Below are 22,169 nucleotides of genomic sequence, written 5' to 3'. Positions count from 1 at the left end.
GAATTCGTCGCAGCGTTTGCGACGGGATCATTGGCGTCGAATTTGGGCCCCCATTGCGACGAAATCGAAATCGTCACAGGAGTCCTCATTTCGTCGCAAGAGTCCTATTTTCGTCGCAATTTTTCGTCGCCTGTGGCCGGTTTCTACTAGTGTGAGCAGTGTATCTAGTGTACGGTTTAAGTGCATAACTAGAACAAAACTACTCTTGAAGATTAATACATTGTTCCCCATTAATTAAAATGTGTTTCCAACATTCATTCACACATACCAATGTCTATGTGTGTAAATGGAAGCGGATATATAACAATTATGTGCATTCACCAGGTATAGCATCTACTATAGGAAAAGAAGATTAGCTTTAGAGAGTTACGTACGTTGCGTGATTGTTGATGCCACTTATAAATCGGGAGATGTTTCCAAGCCTATCTGCACATGCAACAAGACTTTTAGACGGGTCGGCTGAAGAAAGGAGAGTCATCATATTGTCACAATCATCTTCCTGCCGATTTCTTATATAATCAACGTTGCCCGCATATTCAGAGATTAAAGTCATATCCTTTATGAGCCCATCAGCTTCTACAGTATACGTACATGCAAGTTTCACATTGATTTGTCATATATCATATCAACATACATAAAAAAATATTTAGTTTATTTAACATATAATTTTATATTATTATTTTTATTTCAAAAATTAATTTGTGAAAACATATAATAATATTTTATGAAGAAAAGTATTTGAGTCAAATAAGTTTAACAGTTATAATGGCGTCATGTACATTTTTTGTCATTATAGCGATAAACAGATCTTTTGTTTCCAAACACTTGAACAACTTATAAAAACTAAAAGTAACTTATAAGCTACATATCCAAACACCTTCAAAAATAATTCTTAAAATAAGATCTAACAGATTATCAGCTTCTAAAACATCTTATCAGATGTATGAGATTATAAGATGTTTTAAATAAGCTTAGCAAAACGGGCTCTAAATCAAGTATATACAAAAACAAAATCACAATATAATACTACTTTTGCTTTTATTCCTCATCTTTTGTTGCAATAAAATAAAGTAGGAAAATCAATTAGAATGAGTTCAATTTTATTTTTGTTACATAAATATTTTATTTTAATTAGTTCTTAAGAGGCATTTGTATTTTAACTCGAATTTCTCACACGCCAGCGATTATAATACCTTAACCGAGCTTGTATTACGTCATTTATTTATTTATATTAAATTCAATCAATTTTTTATATTCTTCAATATTCAACTTTGATAGTTTAAATGTATAAATTCTAAAAGACATATATTTTGTTATAACATTATATAATTTCTATAAAATATTATTTGAAAGAATTAAAAATTTTATGATTTACGATTCGTTTCGATTTACTATTTTAATTTTTGACAAATCAATTCTCGATTCGATTTTCGATTTAACAACCATGCATAATGGAATAAGTTCAAACACTAATAAAAATTATCAAACTTGTATGTTAACACAATATAGTACAATACATCGTAAAAATCATATATATATTTTTCAATAAAAAAGAATACATATATTGAGCACCCATTTTTATATCTCGAGATATTTTAGCACGCTAGCATTGCACAAAGTCTACACAACAAGCAAACATTATCATTATTAAGGATGTAATTCCACTTTGCACTCTTTATAAATTGAAATGTAGGATTTGGGCACTTTGTATCCTCGAAAATAGTTAATGGCACTTTGTACCCTTGAATTGAATTTTTAAAACTTAATGACAACAACTTCATTTTTTATTGGTGTATTTTTGTTTTCGGGGTGCAAAGTAAAAATAAATTATTAATTAATAATTGGTTCATATTTTTTTAGTAATATATGAGTAATTAATAAATAATAGGTTACTAATTGTTTATTGTTTTCTTAGAGATTAATAAATGTTGTAATAGTAGTAGAAATAGTAATAGTAGTTCTTGTGGTAGTAGTTGTTGTGGTAGTAGTAGTAGATTGTTCAGTAATTTATGAGCAATTAATAAATAATTGGTTATCAATTATTTATTAATTGTTGAGTGATTAATAAAGGTAAATAAGACCGTTAATTGTTTTTTTAAGTTTACTTCCACACAAGATGAGTAAATTTTGTTGAACTTACCTAATATTCAATAAGACTGTTGATTCTAACAAAGTGATCAAATTTATGCTCAATATTGATCAGTTCCATATATGTGAAAAGTTTGTGTAAAACATGCGCAATCTAATGTAAACTTCTATGCACGTACAATACAATTGAAGTAAAAAAATTGGTTTATTTCTCTATCTGCTGTGAGTGTTTGATTTGAAGGAAAAATAAATTTACAACTTTATATTTTGAAGTAAAAACTTAATTTATACAAAATAATGGGTTGGATATTCATACTCACAACTATTGTAATCGTAATAAAGCCTCTCACCCTTTGCGATATCACGATTCGCAACTAGAAGCACCACGCATTCTCCGTCTACGTTGTACCTCACACATTTAATATTTAGTTTTTTTCTCCCATTCCTGCAAAAGATCAAATGATGTCATTAACAAGACAATGTGACATATTGTATTAATTTTCTTTTAATAAGAAAAAAATGTAACAATTTAAATATAAACTAATTGGTACACCTAATTGGTATGCATCACTAAAAACTGAATAAGTGAGCAGTGTATCTAGTGTACGATTTAGGTGCATAACTAGAACAAAACTACTTTTGAAGAGTAATACATTGTTCACGTACCACAAATTAAAATGTGTTTCCACCATTCATACATACATGCCAATGTCTATGTGTGTAAATGGACGCGGATATATAACAATTATGTAAATTCACCAGGTACAGCTTATACTATAAGATAATATGATTGGTTTTAGAAACTTACGCTATGTGATTGTTAATGCCACTTATAAATCGGGAGATGTTTCCAAGTTTATCTGCACATGCAACAAGACTTTTAGACGGGTCGGCTGAAGAAAGGAGAGTCATCATACTGTCACAGTCATCTTCCTCCCGGTTTCTTATGTAATCAACGCCGCCCGCATATTCAGCGATCAAAGTCATATCCTTTATGGGCCCGTCAGCTTGTACAGTATACCTACGTACAAGTTTCACATTGATTTTATAATTTATTGTATTCAACTAACCTCTGCCACGTGTAATCGGCTCCTTTTTTTTCACCATTAAATTTACACGTGACAACAATCAAATTCAAATCAATCTAAAGATAAAATATGAACTTTTTCGTATTGACGTATATATGATATTAGGGCTATAATTTACTATATATAATTGCATGAACTGATCATATAATAACAAAAAAAAACACAATTAAGTACCCTTCCAATGAATCAAATGCTACAACAAGAGGTGGGAATTCGCCTCTTCTATACAGTGCCCTACAGTTTTTCAGCGTCTCTACATCTTCTTTGCAAAGAATCTGACGAAAAAATGAAAATGAGCAACCAAAATGGAAACAAATAAATTAATTAGAGAAGGTTTATAAATAAAATAAAACCTGCATGCCCCCGTTTTCAAAAGAAGATCGATTGGCTGATCTAGGAGCCATGCTAGGGTTGTAAGTGAGTTCGTTGCTATATTCCAAATTCTGTGAAGTCATAGCCATGGCAAGAGATCTCATCTGAGCTAGTCTTCTTGCAGGATCTTGTGATGGAATATGTGTTAATAATCTTCTTCGTTTCTTTCGGAATTCTAATGTGCTTGTACGTCTACGTCGTTTCTTGGTATCTGAAATTAGGCGATACCAAGAGTTAAATATATATCAAAACATATCAAAGCCTTTTGGTTGTCACCTTCAATGGTTAAAATAAGATTAAAGCTCAGTAAGATAAAGAACATGTATTCATGCACATATTGTTATATGTCTGCATAATTAGTGGAACAATAAATATGCAAAGGGCGGCCAAAGTAATTAATTAATCTCGGATTTGGACCAACTGAAGTATTATCACTACATAAGTTGGATACTAATTAATGGTGAAAAATGGCTTATATTATTTGAAATATAATAGAATATAATGTATTCATGATCTTGTAGAAACTTTTCATAGGATTAATAGAACAATTGGGCTAATGAAAATCATGACTAAACTTATAAATGAGTAGGTATTATAACAAAATCTTTTGTTAAGCTGTATATATATAACCGACTATCCCAACCAAAACTTGTTATTATACCATAACTAATAATTCAAAACATCTTAATGACTCGACGCAAAGAAATTTATCTCGTTTTGGTAACTTGATGCATGAAATTTTTCAAAACACGTAACCCATGAATGCGATCGTCGATATACGTACTGCTAAAACACGTGTCTATTAATGTCATCTTGCCGCCAAAAAAAATAACCGTTTTCTATGGACACGAAGAAATGCGAAATTAAACAAAACTGAATATTATTGATAATAGATGGTATACCTTTGGGTGCATCATCACATTTCTCTGCGAATTCGTCGCCACTCTGAATCCGAAAGAAATCGAAAATCTCCTTCTCAGTAAAACCTGCACATATATATAACAAGGGTTTTAAATTAAAGATTATCTCCACTAATAATAACACATATAAAAAGGGCACTTATTCCTCTCACTCTCACAACACACACACACACACACACACACAGATTATATAACGTATGGTATGATTAAATCATCTGAATTTTTATTAGTTTGCTGTTTGCACCCACAGGTGAAACCAATACATGTTTCCAGATGTGAACGTGTGTGTGTGTAATTTTTATTTGTTATGGTTTGATTTATATACTTTGGATGAAGGTGTTGTTGTTGTTGTTGTTGTCATCAGCGGAGCAAGCGGGGCAGATCCATGACCTGAATGGAATCCGGGTCACGATGGGGCGAAGGCACAGCATGTGGTGACCTCTATCACATTTGGTGCACAACAGCATCTCATCTTCTCTTCCGCCGGAGCCGCATTTCTCGCACCTCACTTCGCTGTAATAATCCCCGCCGCCGCCGACGACGTCATTCTCCGCCGCCAGGTTCACCCGCTTCGCCACCCTCATAATCTCTCTCATCGACCTGCACTTTTTCCGCCTCCTTGATCCAGCGGCAGACACCAGCGGCGGCTGGCTCCCATTAGCCACCTGAATCGAGCAAGGATCCATCTATATGCTAAAAATAATTTACAGGGGTGATTTTCTCTCACTGACTGCGCTATAAATGTTTTTTTTTCGTTTTTTCTTTTTTCTTTTTTTTTTTTTTTTTGATTTGGACTATGTTTTTTTGTAAGAGGAAGTAGCACGTGATGATTGATGACGTGGCGAGAGGTGATTGGGGGTGAAATTTTGGCCCGGCCCATGGAATACAGCCCTGCTGACGATGAATTTTTAAACATGGTATGTGCTCTCTCGTCATTTGCTTTTCGATTATGCAAATAAATGTTAATAGATTTTATTATTATTATTTATTCATTGCTTTTAGTTTTTTTTTTTTTTTTCTTAAAGTTTTTTGATACATCCTATTTCATGAACTTAATATTTCCAGTCCCACCCTATTTTTCAATTTGATACATCCTATTAAGTAACTCTCATTTATTTTTAAACTAGATTTAGAGCTTTATAAGTTATTTTTAATTTTTATAAATTGTTCAAGTGTTGGAAAGTATAATTTTTTTTACTGCAATAGTGATAAAAAAATGACATGGCATCTTTATAATAATTAAAATTATTTTCTCTCGATATTTTTTCTTTAAATTTTCTTATAAATATCGAAATTACTTTGGCTTCAAATAAATATTATAAATTACCTTTTTTTTTATCTTAATTTTAGATTTGATTATTTTACAAATAAAATTAATTGACATTATAGGTGAATTCTAACCCTGATACCCATGGACTCAGTTTTCCCGTACAATATATTAGGGGTGTCAATCACACGGATCGATCGGAATTAGCTCTTTCGGAAAAAAAAAAATGATTTGTTTCGGAAGTGAAAAATTCGTTCCAAAATCGTTCCAATGAAAATCGGAATTAATGAATTGGGATCGGAATTTCAGAATAAAACCTGTTCTGAAAAAAAAAAAACTCGGATCAGAATTCTAAAATTTTTAATTTTTGGTCACCTAAAATATAAAATACACAATAATATTGGTATTTTAAGTGTAATATTTGGAAAAAAAATTGGAATTTGCGGATTATTTTCGGAACGTAAAATCGGATCGGAAATCGGAATCTCATATATATTCCAACTCCAACTAATCCAAATAATTTTGGAATTCGAATTGAAAAATATTGTTCGAGAGTCAGAAATTTTCAGATCATAATCGATGGAAATCGGAAATTCCGTTCCAATTTCCAGCCCTAAATATAGTTGAAACAACAGACTACAATCCTTCTCACAGTTCGAGCATGTTTCAAACCATGAGCATTGCACAAAGTCTGCACGGCAAACAAAACATTATAATTATTAGTAAGTCAAGTTATAAAATATGCAAAACATAATACTCACTCTTAATAATTGGGTTTTATTTTTTAAATATTTTGTTCCATATTATCTCTCACTTTATATATATTTCCAATAATGAATTAATTATTTAATTTCCAATTTATACCTTTATTAAATCTTTCTAATACTTTTTTTCAATGTTTTGAAAACCGGACCGGACATTGAACCGGACAACCAATTGGGTCACGGTTGGACCGGTTCAACCGGGGTCCGACCGGGTTTTACTATTTTTAATCTTTAATTTTTATTATTTATATATAATTTTTTTATAAACAAAATTATGTATTAGATTAATCACTCTATTTAAAATATACTACGTACCAAACAACCTATTAATAATTGTACTCTAATTTACCATTATTAGATTATAAATTTTGTAATAATTAAGGTCAAGTAAATAAATTACCAAGAAAATACAATAAAACTTTTATGTAAATTACTTAATATACCCTTAAACCCTAATATATGTTTTGTGACTACTCATGTCTTTTATTATTTCCGCCGCCCACAATTCTTCTTTTCGCTTTCTTCTTCTTCAACTTCTGCTGTCTTCTCTTTTCTTTTCTTTTTTTCTTTTTTCATTTTTCTTCTTTTCTCTTCTTTCATTCTCAATTCATCCCCACTAGTATCCATATTATCCGTGAATTTATCTTCTACCTTTCTCCATCATTTTTTTTCCTTTTCATTTTGTTGCAGCAAACTCGGTTTTTTGGGCCGGTTTTCACCGGTTTTATCCGGTCCAACCGGGATTTCAACGGTTCAATGACAACTGACCCGGTTTTTTGGTATTTCTGGGTTTTGATGTCCGACCGAACCGGATCAGGCACCGGTTCGCGGTTGAACCGGTCGGACCGGCCGGTCCGGTCCGGTTTTCAAAACATTGCTTTTTTTTAACTAATTTCTCTCTCTTATTAATAATAAAATAAAGTCATTTTAGTGTAAAATCATAATTCTTTTCATAAAATCAAGACACATTTAATAAAATCCTTAATCTGTGTGCAAACCTAAAAGCGACAATTAACAGGGAATGAAAAGATTAATAAATAAGCAAAAATTAAATAAGTACTCAACTATTCCACCAGACTAATTTAATTTACTATATTTTTTCACTATTTGCATGACCAAAATATTTAGAATACATTTACGTAATTACAATTACGATGTTCATTAATATTGAATTGCATGAATTATCAACATATAGTTATATATATACATTGGAAATATAGTAAGAGAAAAACTCACTTGAGGGCCATTTGGTCCTTTCCTCCACAGAGGAGTATTTATAGTTTTGATTTTTCATTCCGATTTTCGAAATTTCGATTTTTTATTTTTCCGAATTTATTTGGAACGGAATTGGAATAGTATATATATATAATTATTGGAAATTCCTATTTCCGATCTGATATGAGTTCTAAATATTTCTATGATTTTTCGAAATATATAATATAATTTTATGATATATTTTGTAATTGCATAATATAACTTATTTTATATTTTATATGAAAAATATAAATAGCTAAGGCTTAATTACATGTGTGTTTTTATTTATTGTGTTTTGTTGAACTCTCTTTTGTTTTTTCTTGCATTTCCCTGCTTAAATTAAAAAAAGGGTTAATAAGATATAACCCCCTCATTAGAAAAAATATTAAGACTAACCACCTTACAATATTTTTAATGGGTCAAACCCCCTCATAAATGTCAATTACTAAACTACCCCTATAATTTGTAATAGCAAAGACCCCCCACCGTTTTCCCCAAAATCTGCATATCTTCAACCATTTTCTTCAATATAATTTCTCTCTCATTTCCGTTGGTCTGCTATATTTATGCCGAGAAAATCGCCCAAAAAACAAACTGCAATATATATCGGATCTTTTCCCCTTTCGAACATTGCCCTAGTTTGCTACATATCTTCAGAGAAAAAAAAAACCAGAATACCATTATTGTGCAATTGGTTCAGCAACACAGGTTGACAAACAATGGTGAAGAACGGCAAGAAGAAGGCAGGTAGTTTCCTATACACCCATCTCTATCACCGACTTTCATTAACCTAATTTTGTGCTAAAAATAATTTACAGGGGGGATTTTCTGACTGACTGCGCTATAAATGTTTTTTTTTTTTCTTTTTTCTTTTTTTTTTTTGATTTGGACTATGTTTTTTTTTTGTAAGAGGAAGTAGCACGTGATGGTTGATGACGTGGCGAGAGGTGAGTGGGCGATGAAATTTGGCCCGGCCCATGGAATACAGCCCTGCTGACGATGAATTTTTCAAACATGGTATGTGCTCTCTCGTCATTTGCTTTTGGATTATGCAAATAAATGTTATAGATTTTATCATTATAATTTATTATTGCTTTTACTTTTCTCTTTTTTTTTTTCTTCAAGTTTTTTGAAATATCCTATTTCATAAGAACTTAATATTTTCAGTCCCATTTTATTAATTTTCACAATTTTAATTGACGAAAACAAAGTATATTAATTAACCCCTTTTTTTATTAAAAATAAATCTAGAGCTTTATAAGGTACTTTTAATTTTTATAAATTGTTGAAGTGTATGGAAATATAAATTTCTTTTTCACTACAACAGTGATAAAAAAAAATGACATTACATCTTTATAATAACTAGTAACTCACCCGTGCGATGCACGGGGATTAATTAAAAACATTAAAATGAGCTAATGTATAAAATCAACAAAGAATAATTATGTTGAGAATGCTAAGAATACAACCGGAAAAAAAAAAATTGTATCTTAATCAATCAATAAAAAATCTGCATATAGAATAAACTGACAACGTTCTAAAAAACATCCACGTTAAAATGTAGAAAGTAACTCCCATACTGAAATCAAAGCATCGCACCAGTCTTGCACATGAATCTGATTGTTGTTAAAGGAGACAATGAAACTACAATCAGATATACGATAGGAGGACAGGAGGACAAATAACTTGTTATTTTTTCCACATTTTCAATATATAAGTTAAAGACGTTACGTAGATAAAGACTACTTTTATATATATATATATATATATATATATATATATATATATATATATATATATATATATATATATATATATATATATATATATATATATATATATATATATATATATATATGTGTGTGTGTATGAGCAAATTGAAAAAAACAACATTAAACATAAATAAAACTAATATATGTGTTTGCCAATGTGTACCTTTATATTCTTTCGAACACTTCTTTGTACACGACGTTGCTAGTAACACTGGACAACTCACCGGATTCGCCCTTTATTAAATTCTTTATTCCAGATCTACTCTTCACCCGAGACAACGCTACGTACAATTGACCGTGACTGAAAACAGGCCTTGGAAGGTACAATCTAACGTGCGAGAGAGTTTGCCCTTGACTTTTGTTGATTGTCATGGCCAATGATATAATCACCGGATACTGACGTCTTTGAAATTTAACTGGCCATGTGGAATTCGAAGGCATCAAAGTCATCCGAGGAATTTGAAACTGTATTATTTTTTGAAATAATACAGTTTCATTTTGAACAGTGATGAAACAATTATTTCACTTTGTCCGGTTCAACACATGCCGAGTGTGCTAGCACAATAAGTCAAAACAATAACTACAAAAGTTATTCTATGTTTTATGGGATCAAGACCAATCACTTAAATATTGTGCTACAATCTTTTACCAATGGTTAGTCCATTTCCATCTAGATTGTGAACGTTTATCTTTATATTCTAAACGAACTTTCGAAATGATCTTTATGTGCGCCGTAGCACATCATCTAGAATACTATTAGAATATTAGACTTGTGCTTTTAATTAATTGATAAACAATCAATTAAATGCATTGAATAGCCTAGTGCATATTCTCCTAAAATGATAATATGCTATTTTATTAATTCAATAATAAAATTATGTAGCTAAAAGCGAGACTTTTAGTCTACTATCCTAACAATAATGATACTGATACTAATACTAATACTGATATTGATATTAATACTGATACTAATACTAATATCATACTAATGCTAATACTAATACTTATACTAATACTAATACTAATACTAATACTAATACTAATACTAATACTAATACTAATACTAATACTAATACTAATACTAATACTAATATGATGATTAATACTAATAGTCTAATACTAATATTAATATCAACACTACTATTAGTAATAATACGTCAATTCTAATGCGAATATTTAATATTTAAACTAATACGCCAATACTAATACGAACACTAATATCCATACCAATACTCGCATTAGAATTGACGTATTATTACTAAGAGTAGTGTTGATATTAATATCAGTATTAGACTATTAGTATTAATCATCATATTAATATTAGGATTAGTATTAATATTAGTATTATTAGTATTAGTATTAGTATTAGTATTAGTATTAGTATTTGGATGAAATAAAACGAACGAAAACATTGAACAATTGACATACATGTAAATAATACCAAAAAAATGTTTTATTGAATCAAAATATATTGTTTGTGATTTACCTTCATATTCGTTGAAAATATTTTGTGCACACAACATTGCTCTAATTTTAGTTATATCGCCCGATTCTGAGTTAATAAATATGTTTATCTCAAATCTATTTTTAACTCTGGACATTGCGGCGTACAATGGCCTATGTCACCCTAATATTAACACTAATATTACACTAATAACAGCTTCTACTACTAATACTAATACTAACATTGATAATACTAGTACTAATATTAATACTAAAACCAACACTAATAATACTACTATTAATACTAATCCTTATATTAATACGATGATTAATACTAATAGTCTAATAGGAATATTAATATCAACACTAATATTAATAATAATAAGGCAATATTAATACGAATATTTAATGTTTAAACTAATAAGTCAATACTAATATGAACACTAATACTAATATATTAATACTAATACTAATACTAATACTAATGCTAATGCTAAGACTAATGTTAATGCTAATACGCCAAGACTAATATAAATTTGAATACTAATAATAATACTAATATTGATAATAATAATGATAATAATACTCATATTGATATTGATACTGATATTAATGTTGATACTAATATTAATACACATACTGATACACATACACATATTGATATTGATACTGATACCGATATCGATACTAAAACTAATACTCATATTAATATTATTATTAATACTAATACCAAAATACCAATACCAATATCAATACCAATACTAATACCAATACGTATAATAATATTAATATTCATACCAATAGTCATACCGATACTCATACATATATTGATACATATACTGATACTGATACTGATACTCATACTTATACCGATACTCATACTCATACCGATACTCATACATATATTGATACATTATTTTCGTGTAATATTCGGTAAAAAAAAATCGGAATTCACGGATTATTTTCGGAACATAAAATCAGATCCGAAATCAGAGTCTCAGATATATTCCAACTCCAAATAATCCAAATAATTTCGGAAAAAACGGAACTCGGAATTTTGAAATTCGAATTGAAAAATATTGTTCAAGAACTGGAAAATTTCGAATCACAATCGATGGAAATATGGGAAATTCCATTCCAATTTCCATCCCTTAATATAGTTAAAACAAAAAATTACAATACATCGACAAATTTAGTTAATGTTTGGAAGCGTTTTGGAACTTATTTTGATTTCATTTTGAGGAAATATGTTTTGGGGGAAGAATTTGAGAATGATAGTAATGTTTGTTTATATTTTGGAAGGAGACAAAATACACTTTAGCAGTCAAATCATGTTTAAAGGTGTTAGACAAAAATATTTTAGAAGGAAAAAATTGAAAGCTGAAGTGATGTTTATCTGAATGTTTTCAGAACCGGACTGGCTATAGAACCGGGCGACCATTTGGGTCATGGGTTCATAGGGTCGAACCGGTTCAACTGGGTTTTTGATTTTTTTTTAAAATGCCATTATTTTAGTAATTTTAATGGTTTAAAAATATTATTTTCTTTATATTATTAATCTCTCACTTATTATTTTCACTTTATCTACTACACCTCACGTTTTACTATATTTTATTGCTTATACTCTATAGTTTTTCATTTTTTATTCTTCAAATTCGGCAATCGGCCACCCCAATTCGATAACCTAAAAGATCATATCCGACAATCCTTCGACGTCTCATGATTAGATCCGGCCACCCACTACTAAGTCTGTGAATGTTCGCACAAATCTAGCAACAAATAACCAACTCTGCGGTGATTTGAGACGTTTTGGTCGAAAACCGGGTTCCTTGAGTGACTCGTCGGTTCTTGGGTTTTACCCAGTCGAACCGATTTTGGTCATTTGACCCCGGTTTTCGATTTTTCCAATTTTAGATGTCAGACCGGACCGCTTTATTGACGGGTCACGGTTGAACCAGTCCGACCGGCCGGTTCCGTCCGATTCTAACAACATTGGTTTATCTGTTTTTTAGTGAACACATTTTACTATAACAGTCAAATTATTTTACTGTAGCAGTCACATCATGTCTGAAGAAGAGAAAACCTTTTTAAATTGTTTTGGGGAACAATGAAAACAAAATAAAAATACTTCAAAACGTTATTCATGTACGTCCACAAGCATTGCATAAAGTTTGTGTTGGGAATCAGACACGTGTACGCAGCGGAAAACAAAAATTTTATGCGAATTAAACGAATTTAAATCACATAATTACATGCCCGATGTTAATTAAATAATTAATTGTGTACTTTTGCGCTTCCAGCGAAATTAAAAACAACAATCATGCGAATTATTTGATCGACAGTAAATCAATTACCATGCTCGCATTAAATCAATTAACGTGCTCGCAGTAAATCATGAATTTCATGTAAACATATAAAACATACAAATTCATAAAACATACTACGAAAAAGATCATGCATAATTTAATCTAAACGAATACCGGATTCGAGAATACCGGATTCGAGACGAATACCGGATTCGAGAATTACCTCTTGAAGCGTGAGGTTGGCGCACGAAACGAAGCAAGATTGCCACGGAAACCAATCCGTGCAATCCGGGAGCGGCGACGGCGAAGCAGCGGCGGCAACGGTGCAAGCTACGGCGGCGCGTGAGGATCACGCGCTGTCTCGGGCGGTGCGTGGGAGCGCGTGCGTCGTCGGCTCGGGGGCTGCTCCTCGGTTCTTCGATCTTCCTCCTCAGGGATTTCACCTCGTATACTTCGATCTACTAAAACGTGGCACTAGACACGCAATAATTCGAATAAACGGAAGAATAAAAGGAAGAATAGAACTACCACGATTGATCGCCCAAGGGAGGCCGATTTCCGGCGGTGGAACGGCGGCGACGGCGGCGGCCGTGAGCGAGTATGGCCGAGAGAGAGAGAGGGGCGATCGGCTAGGGTTTTAGATGTGTTGTTTTTGTGCAAGACCTATAAATCAAGTATTTATAGTGTCTTGTATAAAAGCCCTAACGGGCTTAAGTTGGACCGGACCCAACAACTTAAGTTTGTTGGTTCTTTACTCGCTCGTTTCTCTCAATTCAATGATCGGAAAATTGTAACGATAACATTTTCGGAATCATTATAATGTCCTCGTCATTACGAGTGCCAATTCTCGGTTTCCAACTTTCTAAAAGTGGAAACCCTAATTCAGTGCACTTTCTAAATTTGGAAACTTCCTGATTTAGAAAGTTCACTAAGATTTTCGCCTATTCTTTTCCTTTTCTTATTCTCATTCATAATTCCAAATTACAAATGTTGGACCTAATCATATTGACTTCCAATCATGCAAAGATAAAATATTTTTATCTCTGACCATTTATTCAAAGATTCATGTGCACGAGCAGTGTGACCATCGATGGTTCAGGTGTAAGCTAGCCGTGGGCCCACAACAGTTTGTGGTCAAAACTTGTCCCTTAGAGTTACGATTATGATGAAGCTCGTTTGACCTTAATCACCCAACGATTATTATGATTATTATGATTATTATGATTATGATTATGATTATGATTATGATTATGATTATGATTATGATTATGATTATTATTATTATTATTATTATTATTATTATTATTATTATTATTATTATTATTATTATTATTATTATTATTATTATTATTATTATTATTATTATTATTATTATTATTATTATTATTATTATTATTATTATTATTATTATTATTATTATTATTATTATTATTATTATTATTATTATTATTATTATTATTATTATTATTATTATTATTATTATTATTATTATTATTATTATTATTATTATTATTATTATTATTATTATTATTATTATTATTATTATTATTATTATTATTATTATTATTATTATTATTATTATTATTATTATTATTATTATTATTATTATTATTATTATTATTATTATTATTATTATTATTATTATTATTATTATTATTATTATTATTATTATTATTATTATTATTATTATTATTATTATTATTATTATTATTATTATTATTATTATTATTATTATTATTATTATTATTATTATTATTATTATTATTATTATTATTATTATTATTATTATTATTATTATTATTATTATTATTATTATTATTATTATTATTATTATTATTATTATTATTATTATAATTATTATTATTATTATTATTATTATTATTATTATTATTATTATTATTATTATTATTATTATTATTATTATTATTATTATTATTATTATTATTATTATTATTATTATTATTATTATTATTATTATTATTATTATTATCATTATTATCATTATAATCATTATTATTATTATTATTATTATTATTATTATTATTATTATTATTATTATTATTATTATTATTATTATTATTATTATTATTATTATTTTTATTATTATTATTTATTTATTATTTATTATATTATATATCTCTTAGTTACCTTGTGTAATAGGTTATGGTTTCCTACATGTAACTATATATATGATTAATATACGTGAGAGACATAATCCTCTCTTTCTCGAACTCTATTTCTCCTATAATTAGTCTAGGGCTGGGACTGGGTTGGTTTTTATCGACCAACCGATCAATTCTTGATCATATTTTTAGGCGGATAATCAATTTTTAACAGAATCGTTGCCCATCTATAATGGGTCGGTTGGTGGTTTCTAATATTATAAAAAGTTGGTTATCCAGCTATACTATTAAAATTTTATTAAAAATATAAAATAAAGCCCGTGTTTTCTTAAGTGGTTATTAAATTATCAAAATAATTAGTATTTTAAATTTTAAAACAATCAACAAAGGAAAAAAAATTGACCTAACCAGTTTCTTTATGCCCAAACTTAAACAAAAGCCCACAAAACTCCACTAAATCTCTTGTTTATGTTTGAAATTACTTTGAATTTCCTAATTATATTTTTGTCGTAAATTGTTAATAATTATTTATAACTGATAAATGATGATCGCATCGTGACATTACGCAAAATGAGGATATTTTTACTCCAAATTTTGAATTTTTTTAAGTGAACTAGGTGCGGGTATAAACCATCAACCGATCCATTCCGGAACCAAATATTCGGTTGCCAACCATCAACCGACCCACAAATGTTGGGTGGGCAACGGTTTTCAAATTTTAGCAAAAATGGTTTGACGGATGGGCCGATTCTTAGGCTGATAATCGACCGACCCAACCCAGTCCCAGCCCTAAATTAGTCAGTCAAGTAATTATAAAATATGTATGATGGGGCCCATTTTGGCAAGCTTGGGTTGGGCCCAAGGAAATAGGGCAGCGGAGGAAACACGATCTGGGCCGGAGAAGTTTGTACGAATTTGTGGCACAAATTAGGCCTTAACTCGTAGGATAAGGCGCGAACTGCATGGGAAGACTCGAAGAAGAAGGAAAGGAGATATTTTATACAAGGAAAGGCGATAATATCGGATACGACTCAATACTATCCCTTATAGCATGGATCTATTGAAACTTAAATTTATTATCGAGCCCACATCAATAGGGCAAGTATGCTTCAATTTGACTTCTTATGAGGTCTCATTTGAGTTTGGTAACCACCGTTTATTTAAGGATACTCGCATTAGTCTTATTTAAACTACAATAAATGTCTATTTCTCTCAAGGATTCACCTGTCATGAAACCTAATGAAGCATTGCTATAAATTATTGACTATACCATTCTTTCAGAATTTTACTTCAACATCTTAGTACATGACTCCACGACTTTGAACTTGTTCGCTGATGCTTGAATTTATTTAAGCTCGCCTTTATTGAAGTCCAAATTATATAAAAGTGTCTCGAAAAGCTATTATATGCTCGCATATGTCTCTAAAAGTTCGCAGTTATATTTCAAAATTAAATTCTTGAAGAATAAATTCTTTTGATTCAATTGATCTTAAGCTCAATTATCTGTTAGATTTCATCATGCATGTGTTCGCATATGTATCTTCATTATATGTTTTATATTAAAAAAAAAAAAAAAAGTTCGCTAAGGGTTGGGAGATCCCTGCGGCTTCGGCCCAAAAGGTAGTTGAAAGTTTTTGATAAGGGTTGGAAGATCCCCGCGACTTCGGCCCAAAATGTAGTTGAAAGTGTTTGATAAGGGTTGGAAGATCCCCGCGGCTTCGGCCCAAAATGTAGTTTAAAGTGTTTGATAAGGGTTGGAAGATCCCCGCGGCTTCGGCCCAAAAGTAGTTGAAAGTGTTTGATAAGGGTTGGAAGATCCCCGCGGCTTCGGCCCAAAAGATAGTTGAAAGTGTTTAAAAGGGTTGGAAGATCCCGCGGCTTCGGCCCAAAAGGTAGTTGAAAGTATTTGAGAAGGGTTGGAAGATTCCCGAGACTTCGGCCTAAAAGAAAGTTGTGTTCGCCCGAAAAGTAAGTTATGAACGTTCACACAGTTGAGCTCCTTACGCTCGTTTGAACAAAATATTGACCACTTATGGTTATGAAAATCAAACAAAAATAAAAACACTAATACTTCAATAATCGCGTGTTTCGAAAATAAACATAAAACGTCAAGGCTCCGCGAAAAGCAGAAACGGGTGGGTGACTTAAGCTAAAAGCAAGCGAAAAAATAAAATAAAAATGGGATGTTCGATTTTTGACTTTTCATATTCTCAAGCGAACCACTTCGCTAGGTTCACTAGAGAATAGGGGGAGTAGATGATGGGGCCCATTTTGGCAAGCTTGGGTTGGGCCCAAGGAAATAGGGCATCGGACGAAACACGAGCTGGGCCGGAGGAGTTTGTACGAATTTGTGGCACAAATTAGGCCTTAACTCGTAGGATAAGGCGTGAACTGCATGGGAAGACTCGAAGAAGAAGGAAAGGAGATATTTTATACAAGGAAAGGCGATAATATCGGATAAGTTAAGAAGGAAACGTGCAATTTAGAGATAATTGGCTGATTATACGCCTCTATTAACTCACATATATAAACACATGTAAAAACCCTCATTAGGGTTACGTTTTTAATACATCAATAATATATTTCTTTACTTTTTCTCTACAAACTTTACTTTATTCTTTATACATCTAGCCACCGCTGTCCGATCCGGCTAGTGGTGGATTCTCCGGCAATGCTCAAAGTAGGATTTCGGAGAAGGTCTTGAGGGTGAGAAATTCGAGCACCATCAATGTAGAATACATAATAATAATAAATAAGCAAAAAGTAAATACGTACTCAACTATTCCACCAAACTAATTTAATTTACTATATTTTTTCATTATTTGCATGACCAAAATATTTAGAATACATTTACATAATTACAATTACGAAGTTCAGTAATATTGAATTGCATGAATTATCAATAATATATATATATATATATATATATATATATATATATATATATATATATATATATATATATATATATATATATATATATATATATATATATATATATATATCAAGGTTGTAAAAAGCGGTAATCGGGTCCAAGTCGGTCAGGCACCGACTCACGATTAATCGGTGCGGCGGTGATTAATCGGTGGTAAATCGGAAATAAATCGGTTTTTAAAATTTAATATAATATATTTCTAAATATTATTTATAAATACTTCAAACATATATAAAAAGATATTTAAACATAGTTATCTCCATCATGTATATATCCTAATAACAACATAATAAAAGTTTAATAATCATAAGATCATAATACATAAATATCATTATAAAATATAAATAAAAAAATATTTTTTTTGAATTTACATTTATTCTTGAACATTCCTGGCATACATCATTAGTTCTTTAACAATAACAATTAACATAAACAAAATAAGGCATAAACTCATATTTATTTTATTAAAATCCAACTTTTATTTTGAATTACATATATATAAAAAACAAAAAAACAAAAAAACGATTTTTAACCGATTTTTGCCATCGAGTTTGACCCGCCTTAAAGGTTTGACCGACTCAGACCGCCTAAAACCGCCTCACAGGCAAATCACCGATTTTTTAAACCTTTACACTAAAATCGTAAATGTTTTGAACCGCCTCCGCCTCGAAGACCGATTAATCGACCGCCTCGGCCGATTTTTAGAACACTCATATATATATATATATATATATATATATATATATATATATATATATATATATATATATCCACACAGACTTTTGCATTATCTGTATTCAGTCCTCTATGTGCCATATGTGCACGGTTCATCTTATAATTACGAGTTTATTGCAATACCACCCCTATGTAATTTCTAATTGCCAAATACCCCCTTGTGAAAAAAAAACTCACTAACTCCCCCCTGTGTTAACAAAGTCAAGGCATCCGGACCCCTGGAGGCAGACCGTGTCTCTCACTCGCGGAATGTGCGATTTTTTATTCTATTTTCAGGGTGAAATGACATAAATATCCCTTTATAAGAGGAAAAAAACCAAATTGATTTAATTATAAATAATCTAAATTTATAAGACTAAATTGTAATTTTCAAAATTATTATAACAAACAAAAAGAATATAGTAAAAAAAAGAAAAAAAAAATCTGAGGGAATATCGTCTTCTTCCCCAAATTTCTTCTTCCACCGCCTCCTCTCTTTCCTTCACCAACCGCCTCCTCCACTCTTCTCGTCAGTGACACCGTCCGTAGCACAGTTACAGATTCTCCGCCGAAATCTCTCCGCCACCGGAACATAGATTCGCCGCCGAAACCATTCTTCCCCAAATTTGGTTACATGAGCACTATAAAGATTAGCAGTCGAAACCATTCTTCCCCAAATTGATTGTTTTTGTTGTTTATGCGTGTGTGTGTGTGTGTGTGTGGATATTGGTTACAGGAGCACTATAAGGATTTGCAGTCGAAATCATTCTTCCCCAATTTGATCGACTATATTATATCTCGTCCTGTCGTGTGTATGGTACATTTCGCAGTCGAAATCTTTCTTTTCTTTTTTTTTGTGTTTATAGTTATCATTTTCACGGTTGTTATGGTGGTGGATATGGAGATGATGGTTGTGGTGGTGGTGTAGCAGAGCTGTTGCACCGGGTGAAATACACCGGGTAGATCTTTACCATTAATATACACACAAACACACACACACCCACATTGGTGTGTGTAGATCAACGGTGAAAAATCACCCGGTGTAACCTTCACCGGGTGTAGGATAGATAAAACCGTGGGTTGGGTAGAGAAGAAGACCCTCTTTCTTTTTTTTTTTTTTTTTTTTATTATTGTTATTTAATATAAAATATAACAAAAAATTACAAAGCATATAAAAATACTATAAAAAAAATATAAGAACTTTTAATATTACAATATATATTTAATTATTGTTTAATTTTAATTTTAATTTTTAAGAATTAAAAATAAATATATATAATATTTTCAAAATTAAAGTCATTCTAAAATTTAGTGTATTATACTTTACTAATTGCTAAAAAACCCCTTAGGGTATATTTGCCTATTCACCATTAGTCAAAGCCTAAAATCAAAATGGGTGCAGTGTGCTTCGAAAAGATTAACACAGGGGGGAGTTAGTGAGTTTTTTTATTACAGGGGGTTATTTTGACAATTAGAGATTACACAGGGGTGGTATTTGCAATAAGCTCTTATAATTACACTCAATTCAGTAAAATTAATTAATATAATAATCATACATATAATTAAAACAAGCCCCCCACTCTATCTCGTCGTGGCCTCAACTCCTCAACCTTTTCATGAAAGTCTATAGCTCACCCGAGAAGGACGAGAGAATCCGACGAGAAATTCACAATTTTGTCCAAGAGCAAGGCGAGCAATTATACGAGGCATGGGAGAGATTTAAAACTCTTTTGCGGCGGTGTCCAACACATGGAGTCGAACAATGGCGGCAAATCCACATCTTCTACCAAGGGATTAACGAGAATGCACAAACGGTCTTAGATGCATCCACCGGGGGAAATTTTATGAGTCAATCGATACCGGATGCTTTCATCATGTTGGATCAAATTGCTCAAAATCGGTTTGCCAAGTCAAGCGAGAGGACGGTTAGTGGAGCCAAGAAAGTTCCCGGAGTGTTGGAGTTAGATGCAATTACGGCCCTTCAAGCTCAAGTGACCCAAATTGCTCAACAAAATCAACTCCTTCTACAACACATCAAAGCAAATCCACCACAACAAGTCCAAGCCGTTGAGTCTCCATGTTGCGAAATTTGCGGGGGAAATCATTACACACTCCAATGCCAACAAGATGTGGAGTCGCTCAACTATGTCAACAACGCGCCTCGCCAATTTCAAAATCAAGGGTGGAGATCACAAGGGCAATATGGAGGAAATCAACAAGGCCAAGGATATCAAAGACCTCAAGGTCAATTCCAAAATCAAGCCCCTCCTCAACAAAGCTATCAAGGCAACAATCCACCGGCCCAAAAATCAAACACGGATGAGATATTGGCCCAATTCATGACCGCTACCCAAGCCTCGTTGCGAAATTTGGAGAATCAACTCGCTCAATTAGCTTTGAAGCAAGAGAACCGCCCGCCGGGAGCATTGCCATCGAATATGGAAGATCCTCGAAATCAAAAGTTCGAGACGTGCCAAGCTATCGATGTCAAGAGCGAAAAAAGGGAAGAAATTCAAATCAAGCCGCAAGTCACTGTAGCCGAATGGGTCGAGCCAATCCCATATCCACAAAGATTGCTAACGAAAAAGATCGAGGTCGAGACATGCCAAGCAGTCACCTTGAAGAACGGTAAGCAATTGGAGGAAGCCCCACGAAAAGAGAAGAGAAGCACGGTAATCGAGAAGCCGAAAAAGAATGAAGAAAAAGAATCATCTCATGACGAGCCACCATCGACGGTGCCTTCACAAGTCCCTCCAATTCCTTATCCTCAAAAGTTTATAAAGAAGAAGCTCGATGCCGAATATCAAAGATTTTTGGACAAGTTGAAGGAAATTCGAATAAATATTCCTTTCATTGAAGCACTTCAAAAGATGCCAAAGTGGGTGAAGTTCCTCAAGGACCTCGTGAAGAAAAGTAAGAAATTGCAAGGGAACGAGATGATCCAACTCACGGAGCAAATTAGTGCAATTCTTACTCGGCCTCTTCCACAAAAACTCGGCGATCCAGGTAAGTTCACTATTCCTTGTACTATAGGAGGTAAAAATTTTAGATCGCTCATTGATTTAGGTGCTAGCATTAATCTTATGCCGTACTCTACTTTTAAAAATCTTGGGTTAGGAGAAA

The 22,169-nt window shown here is 31.6% G+C and overlaps 1 protein-coding gene across 1 annotated transcript; it reads right to left on the bottom strand.

Annotated features, from left to right (window-relative positions):
* Positions 1 to 2,226: 2,226 nt before the first annotated feature.
* LOC105965750 (putative Histone-lysine N-methyltransferase ATXR5) lies at positions 2,227 to 5,165 on the bottom strand. Its single transcript, XM_088826524.1, has 6 exons — positions 4,794 to 5,165; positions 4,451 to 4,534; positions 3,530 to 3,759; positions 3,351 to 3,451; positions 2,897 to 3,109; positions 2,227 to 2,533 (listed from the first exon to the last, which is right to left on the bottom strand). Exons 1-6 carry the CDS (start codon positions 5,152 to 5,154, stop codon positions 2,374 to 2,376), a joined length of 1,149 nt encoding a protein of 382 aa, XP_088682650.1. The 5' UTR covers positions 5,155 to 5,165; the 3' UTR covers positions 2,227 to 2,373.
* Between the last annotated feature and the right edge of the window lie 17,004 nt (positions 5,166 to 22,169).

This window comes from Erythranthe guttata, chromosome 12 (assembly GCF_056151865.1).
Source record: "Erythranthe guttata isolate IM_541 chromosome 12, IM_541, whole genome shotgun sequence".
In the NCBI taxonomy this organism is placed as follows: domain Eukaryota; kingdom Viridiplantae; phylum Streptophyta; class Magnoliopsida; order Lamiales; family Phrymaceae; genus Erythranthe; species Erythranthe guttata.
Note: the sequence above shows the minus strand (reverse complement) of the source record. Positions and strands in the feature narration are given on the sequence as shown.